At 46.5% G+C, this 22,032-nt stretch overlaps 1 protein-coding gene and 1 pseudogene across 1 annotated transcript in view; both read right to left on the minus strand.

The window, feature by feature from the left end:
* Nucleotides 1–10,400, minus strand: part of acmsd (aminocarboxymuconate semialdehyde decarboxylase) — a 53,309-nt gene extending 42,909 nt beyond the window's left edge. Inside the window, exons 1-3 of the mRNA XM_041200694.1 lie at nt 10,344–10,400; nt 7,284–7,328; nt 6,703–6,799 (exon numbers count right to left, since the gene is read on the minus strand). Coding sequence (XP_041056628.1) covers nt 6,703–6,799; nt 7,284–7,328; nt 10,344–10,400 — 199 coding nt within the window. The remainder of the gene's footprint in view (nt 1–6,702; nt 6,800–7,283; nt 7,329–10,343) is intronic.
* Nucleotides 10,401–18,454: 8,054 nt separating this feature from the next.
* LOC121284672 overlaps nt 18,455–22,032 on the minus strand; it is a 48,198-nt pseudogene continuing 44,620 nt past the window's right edge.

Raw genomic sequence — 22,032 nt, forward strand, 5'->3', positions numbered from 1 at the left:
ACACCGCTGAATCTCTCTTTCCCCTAGCACCCCCAACCTCCCCTTCAAGGCCTGCACACCCGCCCGAAGTCATCATTCCTCTCCAACCTGTCTTTCATCCCTCACCCCCGCACAGACACTCGCTGCCCAGCAGTACTTCCTACAGCCTTCCAGCTGCAGCCTGAAGATCTGAACCCTGGGAGAAGTTGCTGCTGGAAGATCCAAGCCTGGGAGAAGTTGCTGCATCGAAAACAACCACCTCCTGGATGCTGCTGTGCAGAGAAGATCCGTGTTGTTGATGCTCCACCCACCCAATGCTGCACATGGTGTTCAAGGGTCCGGTCGCTGGAGACTTTAATCTTATCCTCATCCCTGCGAGCTGTCCCAGGACTTCTTAATGTAAGAGCTAATTTTTACATGCCACATTGGTCCAGACGTGTTCTGGACTGCTGTGATTTCCCGCTAGCGTCGCGGATGATCGAGCGGGGAGGAGGGTACGATTCCGGCCAGGCCTTTATCTGCATCCCATTAATCAGATGTAGATCGGTTTCATGCCAACCTCTGGCAGGAATTAGGACCCGCCATGGCGGACGGAAGTGGAATTTCCCACCATCATTTTATGCTCCCACCACATTGTTTCCCCCCCCACCAAAAGCAGACCATGCAGTTGTTTGGTACCAATGCTTATCTATGGGATAACAATATAAAGTGGAACACAAGACACTTGGGCCAGAATTGTTCGCTCGTTGAGCAGGCGCATGCCCAACCCGAACGAGCGTAAAATGATGCGTGATGATGTCGGACGAGCATCCCGATGTCATCGCGCATTCGTGCGATATTTTGGTCAGCAGGCATGTGTGTGAGTTGGCAGCGCACCCGCCAACAATTAAAAGGCCATTCATGTAATAACTAAGTTCAATTTTTCACTGCCCTTCCAACCTTACGGTTGGCAGGAAGGTGAAAAGGCCAAGCGGCCTTTGGATTTTTTGCAAAACCTCATCCACGGGCGTGGCGATGTTTTGATCCGTTGTTAAAAAAAACATTTTCAAACTAATTTCTAACATGTCCCTGCTCATGTGACATGTTTTTTAACATTTTAAAATTCTTTATTTTTAATTTTCAAAAATCTTTGTCTCCCTGAGGCAACTTTGTGCCTCAGGGAGCTTTTCCTGTGTGCATACGACAAGTTCCCTGCTCGCCCTCCTCCCCTCTGCACAAGGCAGCAGCACGCGTTTCACAGTGGGTGGGCCTTAATTGGCCCGCCAGCGTGAAATCACAGTTGTGGCCTGATCGTGGGCGACGTTTGGACTCCTGACCGCTCCCGCTTGCCCCCGCCAAGCCTGCCCGACGAGGGCAAAATCCTAGCCTTTTTAGCTTGGGAGTCGGCAGCGCACCCGCCAATAATTAAAAGATCTATTATGGCCATTAAAGTAATAATTAAGTTCAATTTTTCCCTGCCAATCCAACCTTACAGTTGATAGTGAGCAGAGCAGGATATTTTGAGGACAATGATTAAGAGCCTACATTTCCTTTCCTGGTGAGCGAATGTGATGTTGATCATTGAACTGATCTTGCAGAACCATTTTAACTTCATAGATCTCAGCACCATCATCAACAACCTTTGTAGCTCCAAGAGTATTTCTGCACTGAGAGAAAATGGTCATGCTGAACTTTAAAAAATGACTCAATGTACATTTGTTTGTTGCTTAGGATGGTTTAATTTAAAATAAGGGCTTTTAATTTTACAAGGGGGAAAATATGTGGTATCCAGTTATTCTGTTGTTTGGTGATTGATTATGTGTGTCTGTTGACTCTTCTCTGTGCTGTGTGTTATTAGTCAAGACTGGGAGTGGTTACAGAGAAAGAAAAACGAAATTGAAGCAAGAAGCTTCATGAGAGTAAGCATGAGAGCAGACATTTTAAAAACACTGTAAATAAAGCTCCTGCACTCATAGAACTTGATGTGTCATCGCAGCATATCTCTGAGGCATAAAAAATTAACACTGACATTATTCCAGTCTAGCTAATTTCAGTTGAATTCATCGATCCTGCATAAAGGTGTTAGTGATAAATGCATTCTTGCCGTGTGTCACGAGAGTCCAACAGTGCTACAAATGTGAAGAACCAATGTCTCCAGGAAAATTTATTTGGCAAGCCTTTGCTTTAGCTTAGAGAAGAAGGCATGAAGGTAAATGGGGCACTATTAAAACTATAACATTGTGTGCCAGTGATTTGAAGCTGCATCTTGATTTATGTCATTCTTAATCCAACACATTTGTAAAAGGGTTTACCACATATCTTTTCGTGAAGTTCAGGCACCTGCCAAAAGTTTGTTGGATGAATTATCCATGTTTAAAGGATTGTTCTTATAGGGTTGCTCTTTTACTGTGCCAGGGAACTGAATTTTTTTTAAAAATAGCCTTAGCTTCAGATTAAGTAGGCAAAACAGAAACTGCATACTAGACGTGAAGAGCAACTCCTTGTGAGATAATTTTTAACATGCAAGTTAATGTGTGAACAAAGTAGGAATTGTTGAGGGGAGATATTATGAGTATGTCCCCATCAGAGATCTCTCAGAAAATATTACCTTGTAAGAGTGAAAAACACTAAAAAAGGTAAAACATGAGTACAACAATTTATTAGTACTATACACAAAGGACAGGGTAAATAATTAGAAAATTATATATCCTCCTTTATAAAGTGAGTAACATATCAGAGCGATGATTGAGAAAGGACTTGTTCCTTTCACTGACCTTATTCACTTAACATATCATTGAACCCACCCTTTTAATGTTTGATACTCTGTGAAGAATTTACCACAAAATACTTTTATCTACGTTTTCAATCAAATTTAATTCAATAAGTAAAGATTCAATAAAGAAAGCTGGGCACATTACCACTACCCGTGAAATTTTTACCGACCTGATGATATTGCCCATTTCTTCTGGGATCTTTCGATCCAGCTTATTGAGAAATGGGCAGCACAGCATCTCACATCTAAGTCCAGCAGATAGAAGTAGAATCGGGGACGGAGAGAACATGCTTCTTTTTTACAGCACTAGCTGTCTAATTCAGGTAAGTTTATAATGGTCCAGTCTTTTAATGAATGCATGTGGGTTAGTGAATGGATACCTGAATCGATGAGTGAATGGCTGAGGTTGGTATGTGGATGAGGTGAGTGAGGGAGCTAGGTGAGTGATTGGGTAGGCGGGTAGCGTGTGAGATGGGCAAAGTGGATGAGGTCGGTAGTTGGTTTGGGGGTAGTCGAATCGAGGGGTAGTCTAATAGTTAGGGGATGGTCAGGTGCTTGGGGATAGTGAGGTGTTTAGGCATAGTCGGTTGGGGGGTTAATTGGGTGGTTGGGGGTATTTGGGTCAGATCAAGGGTAGTTGGGTGGTTGGGAAGGGTAGTCAGGTATGTTCGGGAGGTTGATCAGGTGGTCGGGGGTAGTCAGGTCAGGTTGGGGTAGTTGGCTGGCCACGGATGTAGTCAGCTGACTGGGATGTAGTTCGGTCTGGTCGGGGGGGTATAGGTGGGAGGCCAGGGGTGTAGTTGAGTCCAGTCAAAGGGTAGTGGATTGTAGGGGGATGATCGGGTGGTCTTGGGAGGACTAGTCAAATCTGGTTGGGGGGTTTAATTGGTTGGTTGGGGGGCAGTCAAGTGTTCGGCAGGTAGTTGGGTCTGGTCAGAGGGTAGTTGGGTGGTCGGGGGGGTAGTCAGGTGGTTGGGGGGGTTAGTTGGGTGGTCGGGAGTTGTTGGGTGGTTGGCAGGTAGTCAGGTCTGGTCAAAGGGTAGTCTTGTGGTTAAGGGGTAGTTGGGTGGTCTGGGGATAGTTGGGTCTGGTCAGAGGGTAGTCGGGTGGTCAGGAAAGGAGTTGGTTAGTTGGGGGCAATTGGGTCAGGTCAGAGGGTAGTCGGGTGGTTGGTGGATAGTCGGGTGGTCAGGGGTAATTGGGTCTGGCCAGAGGGTAGTCAGGTGGTCAGGGGGCTAATTGGTGGTCAAGGGTAATTGGGACCGGTCAGAGGGTGGTCGAGGTGAGGTGTCGTTGGGTGATCAGGGCGGTATCGAGTGATCAGAGGGTGTACTTGAGGGGTTGATTGTGGAGTTGCACACCTGTTAGAGCAGGTTTTAAACTGTCTAACATTTCCTGGGAAGAATCCAAGTAAGTCATGTGTATCTAGCCCAAGTCTCTGCCTTGAGTTCAGGGTCAGAGGCATTTGTGGAGGATGCCAGGCAGCAGAGAATCAGCCCATCAAAAGTTTAAGCTTCCCAGGGAATTCCCACATATGTCTGCATGTCAGGACTTCTGCAGGGTGTTGACGCTCATCTCCAGACGTATATCCCATCTCCGACAATCTGGAGACAGGGGCACTTGGGCGAATAATATTTTATGTTTACTCTTGTGTTCATGCAGAATTATTTCTAGAAAGTTAGATCATGTCAAAACCATTTATTTTGACCCTAAATTTCCATGGGCCTTCTGATACAATCCAATCATAATTCCTGCAGCATGCATTGGGAGGCCCAGAAGTAAGGCTGGCGACCTGACATGTCAGGTTGTGGCCTTTTTGCTAGTTCCTGTGGGAGCCTAGTTTCGGACAGCATCCTTAGTTCATGCCCAAATAAGGACACATATATCAGAGGAGGCATGGCCGGGGAAAAAAGAGTCTCCAGACTCTTGGTAGAAGAGAGGTGGCCTTTGCATTGGGTAAATGCCTTAGCTTTTGATGGGACACAAGTAGGCCTACCTGGAAATCTAGTTTGAGGTAATGGCCTCAACCCTGAAGAAAATCCAAAGGTTTTTAGAAATTCACAGCTGCTTCTAAAGTGGGCTGCTAGGTTATTGCAGAAGTCAATATTTTGGGATTTCAGTACCTGTCAGTAGTGGCCAGACTCCATCACTAGTACCAGCCTTCCTGGTCAGTGGATGCCTCAGATCCAGGTTCACGATATGGATATTCATCTTATTTGTCAGTTGTTAGTACAGATTAAGGGTGGTCCCAGATTTGCTCCTTGAAATATTTCACTAATGATCTGATTTTGCCTGAAACAATGTTATAGATGCCCATTGTCATCATTTAAATAAGGTGACCTCCTTTTGATCCTGCATAACCTGATTGTATCAGGATCAGAAGTCACTGCTGGTGTATCCTGGTACATATAACTAGGAAGTCAGTCTCAAGGATTTGCAGCCTCATCCTGGTTTAGTTTTGTTCCTTTACCACTCATTTCCATAAGATGAAGATTTATGTAGCTTCCTGACTCCTTTCCTAAGTGGATATAATTCACATGCGATATATATTGAAATGCCAGCAGTATATTGAATCTGATGCTGCCATTGTTGAGCGCATCCTGCTCTTGTTCAGCATCTTTACAAATTGATTTGCCAGTGGGGTTACCAGGCAGAAATTAAGGGTAAAATCTTTGTCTAATTTTGTTCCTGACTTACCACAGCCTCAGATGAGATCAGCTAGTTAATAAGACATTTCAAGCAACAATCCTGGGCGCATCTTGGGCTCTACTAACTTAATAGTAACAAATCATTCGGTGAAATATGACATGCAAATATGCAGAAATGAGAAATAGAAAGGACTAGCTGATCCATCATGACTAGATTCTTGCTAACACTAAAACTTGAAGCAAGTCCTTATCTTCTTTGTAACAGACAGATAAGAAAATAACAATAACAACAGCAAAAATATCTGGAAAAACTCTGCAGGTCTGACAGCATCTGCAGGGAGGAATACAGTTAATGTTTCGAGTCTGTATGACTCTTCAACAGAACTAAGGAAAAATAGAAAAAAGGTGAAATATAAGCTGGTTTTAGGCGTGGGGGGGAGGGGGGGGTGGGACAGGTAGAGCTGGATAGAGGGCCAGAGATAGGTGGAGATTGCCAAAAGATGTCATAGACAAAAGGACAAAGAGGTGTTGATGGTGGTGATATTATCTGAGGAATGTGCTAATGGTGACATTAAGGGTAGAAAGCAGGATGAGCAAGGGACAGATAACCCTATTTAAAAATAATGGAAATAGGTAGGAAAAGAAAAAAATATATATACATTATTGGAAAGTAATAATTTATATATTTTTTTCTTTTCCATTATTTTTAAATGTATTTCCATCCATTGTTTTATCTCTACCTTTTAGCCTATTTCGATCCCTTTCCCCCACCCCACCCCCACTAGGGCTATCTGTCCCTTGCTTGTCCTGCTTTCTACCCTTAATGTCACCACTAGCACATGTTTTAGTTAATATCACCACCGTCAACACCTCTTTGTCCTTTTGTTTATGACATCTTTTGGCAATCTTCACCTAACACTGACCCTCTATCCAGATCTACCTGTTCCAGCCCCCCTTAAACCAATTTATATTTCACCTCTTTTCTATTTTTCCTTAGTTCTGGTGAAGAGTCATACGGGCTCGAAATGTTATCTGTATACTTTTCCGCAGATGCTGTCAGACCTGCTGAGTTTTTCCAGGTATTTTTGTTTTTGTTTCAGATTTCCAGCATCCGCAGTTTTTTGCTTTTATCTTAGTTAAGTAAATAAACTTGCAATGGTTATTGAGCTGGAGACCTGTCTTTTAGAGTATGTCATAGCTTCCAATCCCAATGCAGCATCCTTTAAAATATGATGTAAGAATACAGTATGAGGAGTAAACCACTGTTTAATTCTAGGTGGAAGGATTTGGAGAAATCAGCATAATATAATGGATCTCATTTACCTGATTGATCCATTTCTTGAATCCGTGCTTGTGGATCCCAACAGTTTTCTTGCACCACTCGAAAAACTTTGCCATCTTTCATCATTTTTGCTTCCCCCTTTTTAAAACAGCAGATTTTAGTTGAAGAATTATGAGTCTATAGGGTACTATTGCTACTGCTTGTAGGATTTGGGTGACCAGGAATGGAGAAATTGTGTGGCTGGCTATCTTATGCTGACTTTGGGTACAAATTTCCACTGGAGCTTTACCTCTAGCTGAATTGCACTAATGGCAGGCTGGTCATTTAGCCACATTAGTGTAATTATGGAAAAATCTATTTGATCAGACACTTAAACATATTCTTGTTAGAAAAACACCAGTGTCATACAGAATTGTAAGACAATTGAGAAATATAAGTAAAATATTATAAGAGACATTATAGCAATTAAATAAAAACAAAAAATGGAAATATGTTTTAACAGGATTATGGATATTACAGAATGAACCAAAGTTCAACTACATTTAATTATTTTGCTTGTCTCAAACCTTCAATTAACTTAATAACATTTATCCATTGCACTTTAGAATTTGTATAATCATACCTGAGAGTGATGGTGAAGTTGGACCCAACCTTCATATCCATACCTCTGGCAAAATGAAAAAATGTTATTGATTCTATAGATAGATATAGTTTGTATCTATATAGCACCTTTCACATCCTTAGAATTCCCCAAGAGCATTGCAGCAAATCAATTATTCTTGAAGTATAGTTACTGGTGCTAACTGCTGTCTTGTAACCAAACATGGCAATCAAAGCCACTTTACAACCTTCCTACCTTAACATTCAGTTTAGCAACTTTACCCAATTTTCCCCATTTTTTCGAGGACAGCAGGTGCTATTAATGGAGGACCACTGTGCCAGAACCAAGGGGGGTGGAGGAGGCCTGGGCTGATGCTTCGGGTCAGGATGCTCCATTGGATCATGGCTGACAGAGTGTTCAGCACCCCTGGGGTTTACTTACCTACCATTCTCTGCACATTTTGTCGTGATGAGGACCTTTTCCTCTTTGTCAGGTTTTTCATGCTTCCCTTGCACTCTGCTATTCTATAATAAGCATTTACACCTCCTTTAGACTTTTGTTTCTTTATTTGTCCCAATACCACCCTCTTTTCATTTGCACCATTATTCCTTTTGTCATTTAATCACTCCAGCACACCATCCTTTTTCTTCCTGGCCTTGTAATTGCTTAAAAATTGAAAAAATACATTTGTCGAAGCTTTTCATCTTCCACTCATCAGGACAATTGCAAGAATACCAATGTTAGGGGAAGCAACAACTTTATACTGAATGAGATGATGGTAATTGGACACTGATTGGTAGACATGTTGCCATGGAGAATGGACCAGTTAATGGTGACTGACAGTTAGCTGCCAAGCATTGTTTGAAATTTCAAACCAGACAGCTTGAATCTGATTGGTCAAGGCATTGCCCTAAGGATTGAACTAGTGAATGGCTATCACTTATTTTGTTTAGCTGAAACAGGTGCAATGTGTATACATAAACTTTCTGTCTGCAAAGAACAGGTCCCTGTGTATTAATATATGTAGCATCCAGTATATACAAATGCACCACACTGCAAGCCTGACTGACAATTTTAAATTGGTTGTCAGTGTAATTTTTAGCACACTGAGGATTATTTAGCAACTATTGTCCAATTGCAGAATAACATCTATTGTTGGACACTGTGTTTTGCATTTTTGCAAGCACGGGCTGGTTAATACGGTCTGTACCTTGCCCGTTGTGAACAGTGGAAGGGACTTGCTGTTTGATACGATCTGCCAGTCTTTGGCACTGAAATTCATATGCCATACTACTCATTTGTGTGAAAGGCAGAAAGTCTTTTCCGCTTGATGGCAACATCCTGTTAGTGGTGAATGCCACTCGTGTTGCTACTGCATAGTAGCAGCATGAATCAGCTAACTTCACTGTTGCTTGAATTCTTGAGATACCTTGCCCTTCCAGGGTAATCATGTACGCACATTGTGCCTGTTTCAGCTAAACAAAATAAGTGATAGCCATTCGCTGGTTCATTCCTCAGGGCAATACCTTGACCAATCAGAGTCAAGCTGCCTGGCTTAAAATTTCAAAGAATGCTTGGCAGTTAACTGCCAGTCATCATTAACTGATGCATTCTCTACGGCAATACCTCTACCAATCAGTGTCTGCTTGCCAGCCAATCAGCACTCTCTTCTCATACCGTATAAAGATGTTGCTTTCCCTGACATTGGTATTCTTGCAATTGTCCTGATGAGTGCAAGATGAAAAGCTTCGACAAAATGTCTTTTTTCAGCGATACTCAAGTTCTGTACAACCAAATGACTATTTGCTTAAAAGTTGTTAATGTTAACATTCCATTTCTGTTGAAATGTCATTGATCAGGAACAGTGGCGTTGATTTTAACTCCTGCCACCCCATGATGGGTCAGGAAGGATCATTGCAGAGTCAAATATCAGGATCAGACAATCAGTCCATAACACTACCCCATTCCTGCCCCTTTAAATTTGAGAATGCAGGAAACAGGCCATGGACAATGTAACCAAGTCATGGCTTGATCGCAGTGTTACAATATGCTAATGCAGCCTGCCCAATAAGAACTTAGGGCATTCAAGTCCCTACTCTTGAAGGGTTTTTCTGGCTTTAATGCATTCCACCACATCTATCCTGTAAACATTTGAGCCCTTGACTATGTTTCTCTTGCTACAGATGCTGCCTGACCTGCTGAATGTTTTCACCATCATTTATATTTATCTACGGGAACTGTTTTGTTCTTCTTTCATTAGTGGTATGGGCTTTTTTTTACTTCTCCCCAAGAAGGATTTTGGTTTAACGTTTCAATTAAAGCACAGCATTTCTTACAATGAAGTATTCTCTCAGTATTGCACTGAAGGGTCAGCCTAGTTTATGTGTACAAGTTAATGAACAAGCTATTAACGGAAAATAACAAATTTGATAGAAAGTTGGTTAAAAGATAGAAAACAGATATTAGTTGTTAATGGATATTTTTCAGGCTGAAGAAATGTAAACAGTGGTATTTCCCAGGGATTGATGTTTGCACTACTCATCTAACATATATCTATATATGTCTTTCTCTCTCTATTTGGAAGGCACCGCATCCTATCTACTGGCTGGCTACATGCAGAAGTTAGCTAATTTTCCATAGCACCAAACCGGCAAAATAGAGTGGAATATCCTTTTGTTGCCCACAGCAAGCCAGTAAAATTCAGATGAAATTCGGTGTCATGATAATTGCCTTTTGTCTCCACAATACTATTTTTATTCTCACTCTCACACAAAAATGCTAATACATCAAAATTGGTTAAGCCTCCATTGCCTCATTAATATCTGCCTTGAACAAATTGTTACCTGGTTGAGAATCTTAATACATCTGTTACCTTTGCTTTGCCACCAGTTAAAAGCAGATTTTTCTAAAGGCTATGTTTATCTTCACTCTATTCTTACAGAGGCCTCTTAATGTTTTAAATTCTTATGTATTTATTTACCTTTACTTTCAGGATTTTATTGCCTCTGTTGCTCAACATGACCTCTACTGTTCAATTATTTTTCAGTACTAGTAAACAATATAACTGGAGATAACTGTTACCTGCTTTAGATTTGGCCATTCCTTGGGCAGGATGTGGCAGTGTAAATCTAACTTCATTCTTGTACAACAAGCAGATCAACTGTAAAATCAGGCACTTTGTGACTGCTGATCTCTGGATACAGACCAATGGCTCACTGAATTTAATCCCACTTTTCTTTGAGAGGTGTAGTGGTACAGTAGCCAATCAGAGTTCAAGTAAACTATCACTAGCTGCAAACCAATCTTTAAAGAGCAAAGTACAAATAGAAGCAGAGATAACATACACATTTCTAACAGAAAGCAGAAGCATGGAACGTATTTTCATTGTTATAGCTTTTACTATTTAAATAAATACAAACCGATTGCTTGTGTCCTAACTAATTAATGTATTCAACTAATGTTCACCCTTCAAAATTGCAGAGACATTGTTGGGGTAAATGTTATACTTATTAAATGTTTAAATAAAATTAAGAGTTCAGGCAGATATATGAATAGCTCTAGATTATTTCCCAAACTGTGGATTGGAATATGAGAATATGCAAGAAAACAGAGTGGAATTCCTTGCAAAAGCCGCTGCATGGGACTATGATATAGTGGTAATAACAGAGACCTGGCTCTTTGAAGTGGGGTATTGGGAACTTCATTTACATTTCTAAAAAATTATTCTTTCAAGGGATGTGGGTGTCACTGGCTAGGCCAGCATTTATTGCCCATCCCCAATTGCCCTTGAGAAGGTGATGGTGTGCTGCCTTCTTGAACCACTGTAGTCCATTTGGTGTCGATACACCCATACTGCTGTTAGGAAGGAAAATCATGAAAGATAGGAGTTATAATTGTGTTTTTGTTGCTTCTTTTTAATAAATATTTACTCTACTATAACATCATTACAAGTAGTCAGGGACATCATTTTCTGATATCAGAACTTCTCCTTATACTATATAAATTGCAAAAACCATTTTGGCAGCTGTTTCAAGGTTTCCTTTGGGATTTGAGCAGCTCAGCATCAGCTGTGCCACAACAGGATTGTGTGCACATTTAGAGTTGGTGGCATTGGGTGAAGGACACAGCACCAGAGTGTAGGAAGAGGTGTCAGAGTCTGTGCACACCCCTCCCCTCAGAGGATGGAGGGCAGTGACAATGATGCTCCAGTTGGCATTGGGGCAGGGCCTTAGGAGTCACCCTCTGGGGCTAGTAATTGGATCAGCAGCAACTGATGTGTGGACATCTGGTGGAGTTCCCTGAGGCAATGTGAACTCACGCACTGTGAGTGGAGGAGTCCAGTGCAGTGATGAGCTTAGCCATGTCTCAGGGGGGTTGATTGGATGAGCGCCAGCCATGAGAAAATGGTCAATCAGATGGAGAGCCACATGCAGCGTCACCTCCAGTGCATGCAAGAGCAAAGGGATCTCCTGCAAACGGTTCATGGCTCACTCAAGTAGCCTCGAGCAGCCTGTTCAGAGCATAAGCACCAATCTCCATGGGGTACATAAGGAGCTGTGTGTCAATATATCAGTACCCAGAATGAGTAGACGGTAAAAACTGGAAAATAAGAATTCTGGTCCGAACTGGTCTTGTGTACCTTCAAATGGGACACCAGTAAAAACTGGGAAATAAGAGTACTGGTCTGAACTGTTTTCTTTCTGCAGGGGAGGGCTATGGGTGCATTTTTTGTGGACGGTGACATCTGCTTTTGGAGCATCCTGTGTCCACCCCACCCCTTCCCTCGCCTCCTGTCCAAGTCCGGACCAACTGAGGTTGCCCGATAACATCTGTGTGAGAGACAGCACCTGGCAATCCCAGCTGCCTGGGCAAAACGCTCTCCTCCCCCTGTCCGACGAAGAGTACCACAATCAAGGCACCCAATCGCCTTGCGCCTCTCCGTCCTCCCTCCTGTGTCCTCCTCCCTAGAAGGAAAAAACAGTTGGCACTGCCCCACCTCCCCCCACTAGCATTCCAGCTCCTTCCCTGCAAGGGGAGGTGACTTCGGTAGCTAGTGCTATCTAGGATGCTGGCGAGGTGGGGGGTGGGGGGGAGAGCATTCACATTGTAAGATGGCACGGGGAAGGGAAAGCACGCTGAGATGCCCCCCCTCCCCCCACAAGCCTGGACCTGAACACAAGCCCCAAGCAGAATCCCAACTCCAGACCCCCCAAGATATTGGCTCGGGGGCAGATAATATCACTGGGCCCATCGTCGCTTCGGCATGCAGTCCCAGGCCTTATGTGCCTCAGCGCCTGGTGTTGTTCTTCCTGCGCGGGGTCCCGGGTCCGACGGTGTTCGGGCGCATGACACCAAGCCAATAATCATTTTACAAAAGTTACCAATGCCAAAACCCCAGAGGGTGGAGCATCCGGGGGTTGAGGTAACGGGGACCTCACAGATGGAGGTTTCCACCGCCCCCAGGAAGAGGTGCCACCACTTGGATGGGGAGGATTTCATGACTCTTGGAGTCAACCTTGATAGCTCCCCAGAGGAAAAGGAGGCAGCGTCTCTACCTTCAAAACCCTCCTTCCGCCCTCTGGGGGAGGATCAGGAATCCTGTATATTGCTGCAGTCCCCTGAGCAGGGCCGCTCGGGGGGTCAGTGAGGGTGTTGCCCCAGAGGTGGCGCCCCGCCCTGACCCACTTTGTACCCCCGAGATGCCATCTGGCCTGCCGGGGGATGGTGGTGAAAACCCAGATGCTGGGTCATTGGGTGGCAGTGGGGAAGAAGGCCTCCTCACTCTGTCCCAGCTTTTGGCGTTGGGTGCTACGGCTCTGGGAATGGAACTTCTTCTGGACACGCCAAGCGACCCAGTGCCTGGGGTTGAGCAGGTCTCCGAACTGCTGCCCCCTCTGACCCAGAACCCTGGGAGGACCCTTCTGTCATTGATCTTGTGGGTGAAATCGAGACAGAGTTGGGGCCAGCTGGTGGGTCCGTCCTGTCCGCAACACTCCCTGACTCAGGCGGCGGCTGCTCGGAGGAGGACGGTGGCTCTGTGGTGGACACTAGGGATGATTTGGACTCCATCTGCAGTGAGTCAGTGACCGCCACCAAGGTGCCCCTTGCTCCCCCCAGAGGATCTCCACGATTTCTTGTACATGAACTGTGGTTCCGCAAGGGATCCAGCTGGCCCTTGACCGCTGGTCAGTGCTGGCGCTGCTGATCTGGTCCACCCGAGCAGCTGAAAAAGTGCGGGACCTGGACCGGAATGCAAAGCGCTGGCTAAATGGCTTCCTCATTGGGCTGCTGAGGGAGTGGAAGGACACTCAGGCTTCCCATCCCTCTGAGCACTGAGATGTTAGTGATGGGAGCACTACGCTTCTGACCTGTAGGTGACCATAGTCAGCCTCAACAACAACGGCTGCAGAGAGGCACAGCGGGGGTTCCAGAACTTCTTGGTCCTCAGGGACGGGAAGTAAGTGGTGTGCTTCCTGCAGGAAAGCCATATCATCCCGGGAGATGAAACTACATGGCTCCTGGAGTGGCGGGGGCTGGGGGTCTACATGAGTCACCTAGTCTCAAGTTCAGGCTGGGTTGCTATCTTGTTAGGCCCACATTTTCAGCTAGCGATCTTGGGGGTCAAGGATCCTGGGCTGGGCTGGTTTCTGCACCTTACTGTGCGCCTGGGGTCCGTGGCGCTTTACTTTGTGAGTGTGTATGCTCCCCTGGGCGTACAGCAGCAAGTGAGCTTCTTTGAAGAAGTATTTCCTGATCTTAGCTCAATCGACATGGTCGGGTGCATTGTCCTTGGTGGAATGGTGGGGTGGGGTGGGGGGGGGGGGGGGGGGGGGGGGGGGGGGGGGGGGGGGGGGGGGGGGGTGGGTGGGTGGGGGGTGGGTAGGGATTTTAACTGTCAGGGACCGCCTGCTAGGTATGAGTAAATTGAGGAATCTAGTCGGGTCCTTTGACTTGACGGATGTCTGGCAACATCTCCGTGCTGACTCCAGGATTTTCACTTTTGTGTCCCCTGGAGTCGGAGGACCCAGCCTCGACTGCCTTTCCATTTCTAAGGCATTCGCGTCCTGCGTTCCTTCGGCCTCCATGCAGCAGGTGCGATGCTCGGACCACCATCTGGCGTGGGCAGAGCTTGTTCTGTTTTGCCCTTGGAATGGGTCCATGTACTGACACTTTAACAACCTGCGATAGGAGGACGAGCGGTTCCTGGACTTGTTCCATCGTTTGTGGGCAGGCTGGAGGAGGAAGCGGGGAGGCTTCCCCTCCGTGAGGCTATGGTTGGATGTGGGCAAGACTCACATCCGTGTCTTCTGTCAAGAGCACGCGAGGGTGTCAACAAAGAGGCAGAAATCCAGGTTTGAGGAGTTGGAGGAGGAGGTGCTTGACTTGGAGGCATGTCTCAGTGAGTCTGATGAGGACTCAGTCCTGTGGTTGGCATATGAAGAGAAGAAGGGCACGCTGCGGGACCTGTAACTCGTCGGGTCCCACAGCGCAGATGTGAGATCGCGGATCCAGTTACTTAAGGACCTGGACTGCGGCTCCCCCTTCTTCTACTCACTGGAAAAAAGGCACAGGGTCTTTCAGCAGCTCCTTACATTGCTGGCCGACGACTGATCCCTTGTTTGTGATCCTGAGGGCATCAGAGTTCATGCCAGAGCCTATTACACTGCTCTGTTCTCTCACAATCTGCCCCATGAGGAGGCTCACAGAGTTCTGTGGGAGGACCTACTGCAGGTCACCCCGGAAAGCTTGACTCTTCTATCAGTTTGGAGGAGCTGACCGGTGCCCTGAACAACCTCTCCAAGGACAATTCCCCAGGGCTGGACAAGCTGACCGTGGAGGTCTTCATGGTGTTCTGGGACATCCTGAGGAACGACTATGCGGGGGTCCTTGGGGAATGTATTGCGACTGTGGCACCTAAGAGGGGGGATCTCTGCCATCTTAAGAACTGGCACCTGGTCTCCCTCCTCAGCATGGATTATAAAATCTTTGCCAAGGTGATGTCTTCTCACCTTGGCTAGACCACATGATCCAGCCTGACCAGTCCTTTATGGTCCAGGGCCAGACCTGGCCCGGGATATTATCCACTTTTCTCAGAGGACTGGTCTGTCGAGTGCCTTCCTGTCTCTTGACCAGGAGAAGGCATTTGGCAGGGTGGATCACGAATATTTATTTGGGACTCTGTGAGCATTCGGGTTTGGGACGCATTTCGTCACCAGGATCCGACTTCTGTACGCTGCTGCAGAGTGTCTAATTAAGGTTGACGGGTCCCTGACGGTGCCCCTTTGCTTTGGAGGAGGAGTGCGTAAGGGCTGCTCCCTGTCTGGCCAATTGTATTCTACCTGCATGGAACCTTTCCTGTGCCTCTTGCTGGGGAGTTTGTCAGGATTAGTTCTGAGTGCTGGGCATTGGGGTGGTCCTCTCGGCTTACGCTGATGAAGTGCTCCTCACAGTCACACACCTGGCTGACCTGTGGAGGATGTGCAAGTGCCAGGAGGTGCAGTCTGCCGTGTCTTCTGCAAGGAGCAATTGGGGCGAATGTTCTGGATTCCTGGCTAGTTAGTGGCAGATCCTAACCGAGGAGTTCAGGCCTTTCACCTGGAGCAGGACCAGTCTCTTCTACCTGGGCGTCCACCTCTGCCCTGCTGAGGAATCCTGGCCAGTGAACCGGCAGGAGCTGTAGGCCAAAGTCACCACTCATCTGCGGTGCTGGACAGGGCTGCTCCGAGTGCTGTCTTACTGGGGTCGAGTGCTGGTCATGAACCAGCTGACTGCTGCCATGTTGTAGTCATTTTGACCTCTCCCCCTGAAATTTGTCACAAAAATCCAGAGAAAGCTGATCGATTTCTTCTGGGACATAACACTGCATGGGGTCACTGCTGAGGTTCTGAGCCTCCCTCTTAGGGAGGGCAGTTAGGTGCTGGTGTGCCTTTGCAGTTTTACCTTTACGTGTCCTGGCAAGCCTGTCAATGTATTTCTCCTGCCAAGTGCACAGCCTGAATTATGACATGCAGCTCCTGTTTGTAGACCTGAGGGGTCTTCGTGGCTTATTGCAGGCGTTACCAGGAATGATCAAAGTCTGGAGCATGGTTGCATTGGGTCATAGCTCTCCGCCGTCAGGAGTAGTGGCTATCATCAGAGAGCAGCTGTTTGGGTGTTCGCACCTCCCCGGTTCAGGTGGCTGGCGGAAGGGGGCACTGTGGCAGCTGTGGTGACCAGAATTGGGGCTGTGCTGAGTGGCAGGGGAATAGGCTGGATGATACCGCAGGAGTTGGCGCATTGCGTGTCGGTGGATGTCCAGCTTGTGGCCAATGCCATCCATGACCTTAGATGGTCGTGCTTGGCCCCAATGTCATACGTGGACTCGAGGAGGCGCAAGTGTGCAGTGGTCTCCCGTCTGAGCGAACTCCTGCTTGGACGAAATTTCGCATCAGCCCCAAGCCCCAAACTCTCACTTGGGAGCTGGAGCCTTGCAACCTGAGCTGCTTTGCAGAAATGCCCTCCCTGCCCTTTAGCTCAGTGCAGACGGGTTCCTGTATGGGCTGCTGCACACACTTCACCTCCTTACCATAGCCACTGTCCGGACACGCCCTGGTGTGCCTTGTTGCCATCCAGCGGCGGAGGTCCCCAGTGGAGGGTTTTCTACAATGGGAGTCCTCCTCCTTATCATCGGGGCCTTGGGGTGGAGAGTGTTGCATGCAGAAGTCACAGACTCCCAAGATGCCTCTGTGTTTTGCAGCCTTGTGGAGTCGTGGACCACGTGTATGTAAATTGTTGTAGCCTGCAACCCCTTTTTAGTTTCTTATGAAACCTTTTACTTGAGTTTTGTTTGCACTTCAGTCCCACACTCCTGATCTTTGGGCACCTGGTGTGGAGAAGGGTGTGGAGGGAGGAGGACCTCCTTGTGTACCTGCTTCGGGGCCTGGCCAAGCTGGCTATCAACAGGTCCAGGCAGTGGGTGACTGAGTGGGTCGCCCGGCCTGACTGTCTGCCCCTCCACCACAGCTATGTTTGTGGCCTGGTGTCCTTGGAGAGGGAGGACGTGGTGTTTGCCAGCACGACTGAGGCCTTCCGTGCTCGGTGGGCACTGTGGGGACTTTATTGATCCCTTAGTCACATTTTAATTTTAAGTTTGTAAGCTTCCTTTAAGATTTGTCTGTCTTTTTGCAGTATCCCTTTCAGGGGCTGTCTCTTAATTTGTCCCTCATTTTTACTAATTTAGTTTAATTGTTTTAAGACCAAAAGAGTTACAAGAGTTATCAAAATAGTATAAATGGGTACAACTGTAACACCCCAGTGAGCAAGGGATTGGTTCTGTCGAAGGGTCATGAGGACTCGAAACGTCAACTCTTTTTTTCTCCGCCAATGCTGCCAGACCTGCTGAGTTTTTCCAGGTAATTCTGTTTTCGTTTTGGATTTCCAGCATCCGCAGTTTTTTTGTTTTTATCTAAGGGATTGGGAGAGTCCGCTGCATTGCAGGGCTGTCTTGAGAATAAAGCAGCTTGAACTCGTTCTTCCATGACAAGCACTTATTGTGTATTCACAAGCGGAAGCTAATGCTAGTGGCACAATGTTGGCTAAAAGGGACTCCTGCTGTGCCTAAGCATCCCACCCCATTATCATCATCATCTATTCTCCGATTCAAGAATGATGTTTACTCAGGACTGCGAATTTCTGCCGTGGGTTTTCATGGAACTAAGGAGATCAATTCTCAACCAACAGATCTTTGGACATGTGGGTCAGGAAGTGGGTTCCAGAACACAAGGTTTGATTTCATTTCTTTCCTTCTCTGCTGCCAGTCTGTCTCATTGTTAAGGTGTTGTGACTCAAAGTGTGATGCAGCTTGATGGATAAGTTGTCATCACTTTGAATGATTGGTAGCATTAATGTTAATGCTGTCAAGCTTCAAGGAAAGCTTTAGAGAGTCTTTGAAGTGTTTTTTTATGTATTTCCCTGGAACCTTGGCCATTTGAGAGTTAAGAAAACAAGATCTGGTGGGGGAGATGCTTTTTGGCCATCTGGTCACAGGCCTGAGCCTCTGTGTCATTGCAAAAATGGTGGACGAGGCCCAAATCTAAAGTCCTGTCCCTGAACATAGCATCTACCATTTTTGTGGAGGCAGGAATGGGCCTGGGTTGGAACTTGCACATGTGCATTTTGGCAATAGAAATCAGAAGCTGCCTACACTCATAATTTTAGTGCGGAATGTGGCTGAAACCTGATGTCTGCAGATTACACCTGGTAAGAGGAGGTCTGAACTTGGTGGATTTGTTTGGATAGTCAAGGTACTCTTTTGGAGAGGTAAAGTACCCCTTTGGATATGGTCCTGGGACATCTGTCGGAGAGGTCAAGTGCCCTTTGGGGATGTCAGATGCCTTTTGGGATTGCTAAAAATAGGCATGAATGTGTAAAATGGGTGCATAAACTCATTGGAGTGTGAAGCTCAATAGAACTGTCAAAAACAACTGTCAAAAGTGTCAAGATGAAGGATCAAAAGGGAGCTGTCAAAGCATTTAAACTCCTGACTCTTTGAAAAAACTAGTGTGTTAAAATAATGATTGCTTACTATTTCACTCTGCCTATTGACATAAACTTTAGGGTTATTATTACTGGATTGATGCTGCATGACTGATTTCACAACTGTCCATTATCACAATAGGGTGCTTGCCATTTCATAGTTTGATTGACAGCACCAAGCGGTTATGAGCTCTTTGAAGTGGGACTAAGAATTGCAACGCTTGTCTTTATAAGGGAGTATGAAATTAATGAAATGTTTGTTGTTGCAAGGGAGAATGTAGTTGAAGGAATGTAGTAAATGGGTTTTTATCAAGGAGAGTTTTTTTTACATGGGGTCTGCAATGGACACTTGGAACTTTATTTTATTTAATCTCATCATAGGTCATGAAGTCTGCCCATGGTGGATACTGAGTGAGTTGGCATAGTAGGTGTTAGGGCAAAGGATGGAGAGTGGGTGAGCATGGCTTGGCATGAGATGATACTAAGTTGGCTATAAAGGGCCATGGAGGTGGATGGGGACAAGGAAAGTATGAGGAGCCATAAGGGCTGGGTAGAGGGGCATAGGTTGGCACAGTAAAAGGGCCATGGGGGTGGGGGGTGAGTGGCATGGGTTGGCATGGATGGTGCATGGGGAGTGTGTGAGGGGTGAGAGTTGCAGGGCTGTTTTATGTTTCTCTTTTTAAAAAAGAATCTTCAATATATTGCCAGTGCACCGAGGCAAGCTTTCTGCCCAGCCTGCCTGCGCACCCGGCATCCTGCACACTCGTCCTGGGGTTGCCCAGTCCGACTCCCAGGGAATGATGATCCGACCTTCTGGGTCACTTTTTTTCTGGGTCAGGTTTGCAGAGATGGTAATGTCCCAAATCTATGCTTCCAACATGGGAGCGAAGTCCAGGCCAAACTGTCCCAGTCCATTGAAGTTGATTTTGCATGAGTTTTGCTTGAATTTTTGTGGAAATGGGTTCAAGAAGAACACTAGTGTTTTAATATTGCCGAAAAGAGAGGCATGTTGCCAAAGCTTTTCATCTTGTGCACATCAGGACAAATGCAAGAATGCCAAATTTCAAACAATCATAACAATTTATGTTACAGGATGAAAGCTGCTGATTGACCAAGGTGTTGCCATGGGGCAGAATTTTTAGCTGAGCGAGTGGGCGTGTGTCTGATCCGCTTGAGCGTAAAATGACACATGATGATGTTGGTTGAGTGTCCTGATGTCATTCGCACGCTCGCACAATATTTCAGTTGGTGGGCGCACGCAGGAGTCAGGAGCATGCCCATTGACAATTAACAGGCCTATTAAGTCTACTAAAGTAATAATTAAATAGAAAATTTCACTGCCTGTCCAACCTTATGGAGGGTGCCACTGCACACTGGACCCCCAAAGTAGACCGGGCCCTTCAGAGGACGCCCACAGACATGTCATCACAGACATGGCGTAGCAGTCAGCAGTCTACCTCCACCACCATTGTGGATGCCTGGGGAGCACTAAGAAGTAGCGGCCAGGTTGGGAATGTTAAGAAGATGTAGTTGCACAGCTAGAAGGCACAGGTGTTAATTGTACGTACACTTGTAATACTGTTCACTACTGTCAATAAACTCCCAAGAATGTCTCCCTGCCTATGGCTCCTTATTCTGATGAGCCGTGTCATTCAGATGTGAAATATTTCTGCACAAGATAAAGGCAGGTGTCTCAGTTCAGGGCGTCTTCTCTGTGCTTTGTGCAGCCTTCCAACCAAAGTAACGGTCTGGCCTCTCACTCCCTGGACACATAGGTGATGCTTGCACCTTGATGGAGCTGGTCATTACTATTAGAATGTTGTGGGCAGGCATCACAGAGTTCCGTCATTCTCTGTGTGCTCTCAGCACCTTTTGAGTTGGGGCTGGCTCCCATCTCTTCAGCATCTGTGACAGCAATGCTGTGCCCCTGAAGGGCTGAGGTGCTGGAGGCTGACGAAGGATCAGGTGCTTTTTACAGATTATTGGCTTTGTCTCCATGATATGACCCTGATCGTAGAGCACAAGGGAGATGCTCTCAGCCAGACAGGAGTCAGACATTCTCAGAGGCTTAGTGAATATCTTTGGAGCATCCTCACTGCATGTTGTTGTCATCATCCTCCTGCAATCAAGTGACTATTAGGCCCTCCAAAGCATCTCCATGACAGGAGCCTTATCACAGAGGGTATATGCGCTTCCATGAGTCAGACTGGAGTCAAATGTTCACAGGTGCATTGTGAGGATCTATGGTGCCTCCTCACTGCATGTTGTCATCATCCTCCACAAATTTAGCAGCTATGAGGGCCTCCCTAGTGCTCCTGCCTCATCTGGCCAGTGCAAGGGCCTCATCCACATCATCGCCGCCTTCGAGGACCTCCTCAACCTCATCCCCGTCAGCGTCCTCCTCATCAAAGGAGACCTCCAGCTCCTTTCCCTGTTGCAGCGCGAGGTTGTAAAAGGATCAGCAGGTGATGACTACATCTGACACCCTCTGTGGACCAAATTGCAGAATCTCATTTTCAGCATCTCGATGCTTTGCTCCACCAAGTTGCGAGTTGTAGCATGAGCCTCGTTGTAGCTTATCTCTGTTGCAGTCTGAAGCCACCGCACGGGTATCATCAGCCACGTCCTCTGTGGGTAGCCCTTGTCCCCGAGGAGCCATTCCTACAGCCTCTGTGGACCCTAGAAGACATCAGGGATCTGTGACCAACTGAGAATGTAGGAGTCATGGACACTCCCTGGAAACGATGTGCAGACCTGCAATATGCATTTGTGATGGTCGCACACCAGCTGCACATTCAGCAAATGGAAGCCCTTGCGGTTGACATAGTTGACCACTTGTTGCGATGGAGATCCGAGCTCCAAGTGAATGTAGTCAATGGCACCTATGGGAAACCCGAGATCTGGGCAAATCCAATCACTCTTGCATTCTGGCCCTCTTGATCCCGGGCAAAATTCACAAAGTTGTGTGCCTTTGTGACGATGGCGTCCGGGACTTCATGGGTGCATTTGTAGGTAGAGGCTTGTGATATCCCTCAGAAGTCACCTATGAAGCCCTGAAAGGAGCCACTGATGTAAAAATTAAATGCTGCAGTTACTTTCATGGGCGGTGGATGCTCTCCATGTCCCTGTGGCGCCAAATCCTGCAGCAGCTGACAGATGTGAGTAACCAGTTCCCTGGACATGCGCAGTCTTCAGCGCATGGTTTTCGGCCATCTGTAGGAATGAAAGGCAGTGTCTATAGACCCTGGGTCTACCT

Source organism: Carcharodon carcharias, chromosome 12 (genome assembly GCF_017639515.1).
Source record: "Carcharodon carcharias isolate sCarCar2 chromosome 12, sCarCar2.pri, whole genome shotgun sequence".
Classification (NCBI taxonomy): domain Eukaryota; kingdom Metazoa; phylum Chordata; class Chondrichthyes; order Lamniformes; family Lamnidae; genus Carcharodon; species Carcharodon carcharias.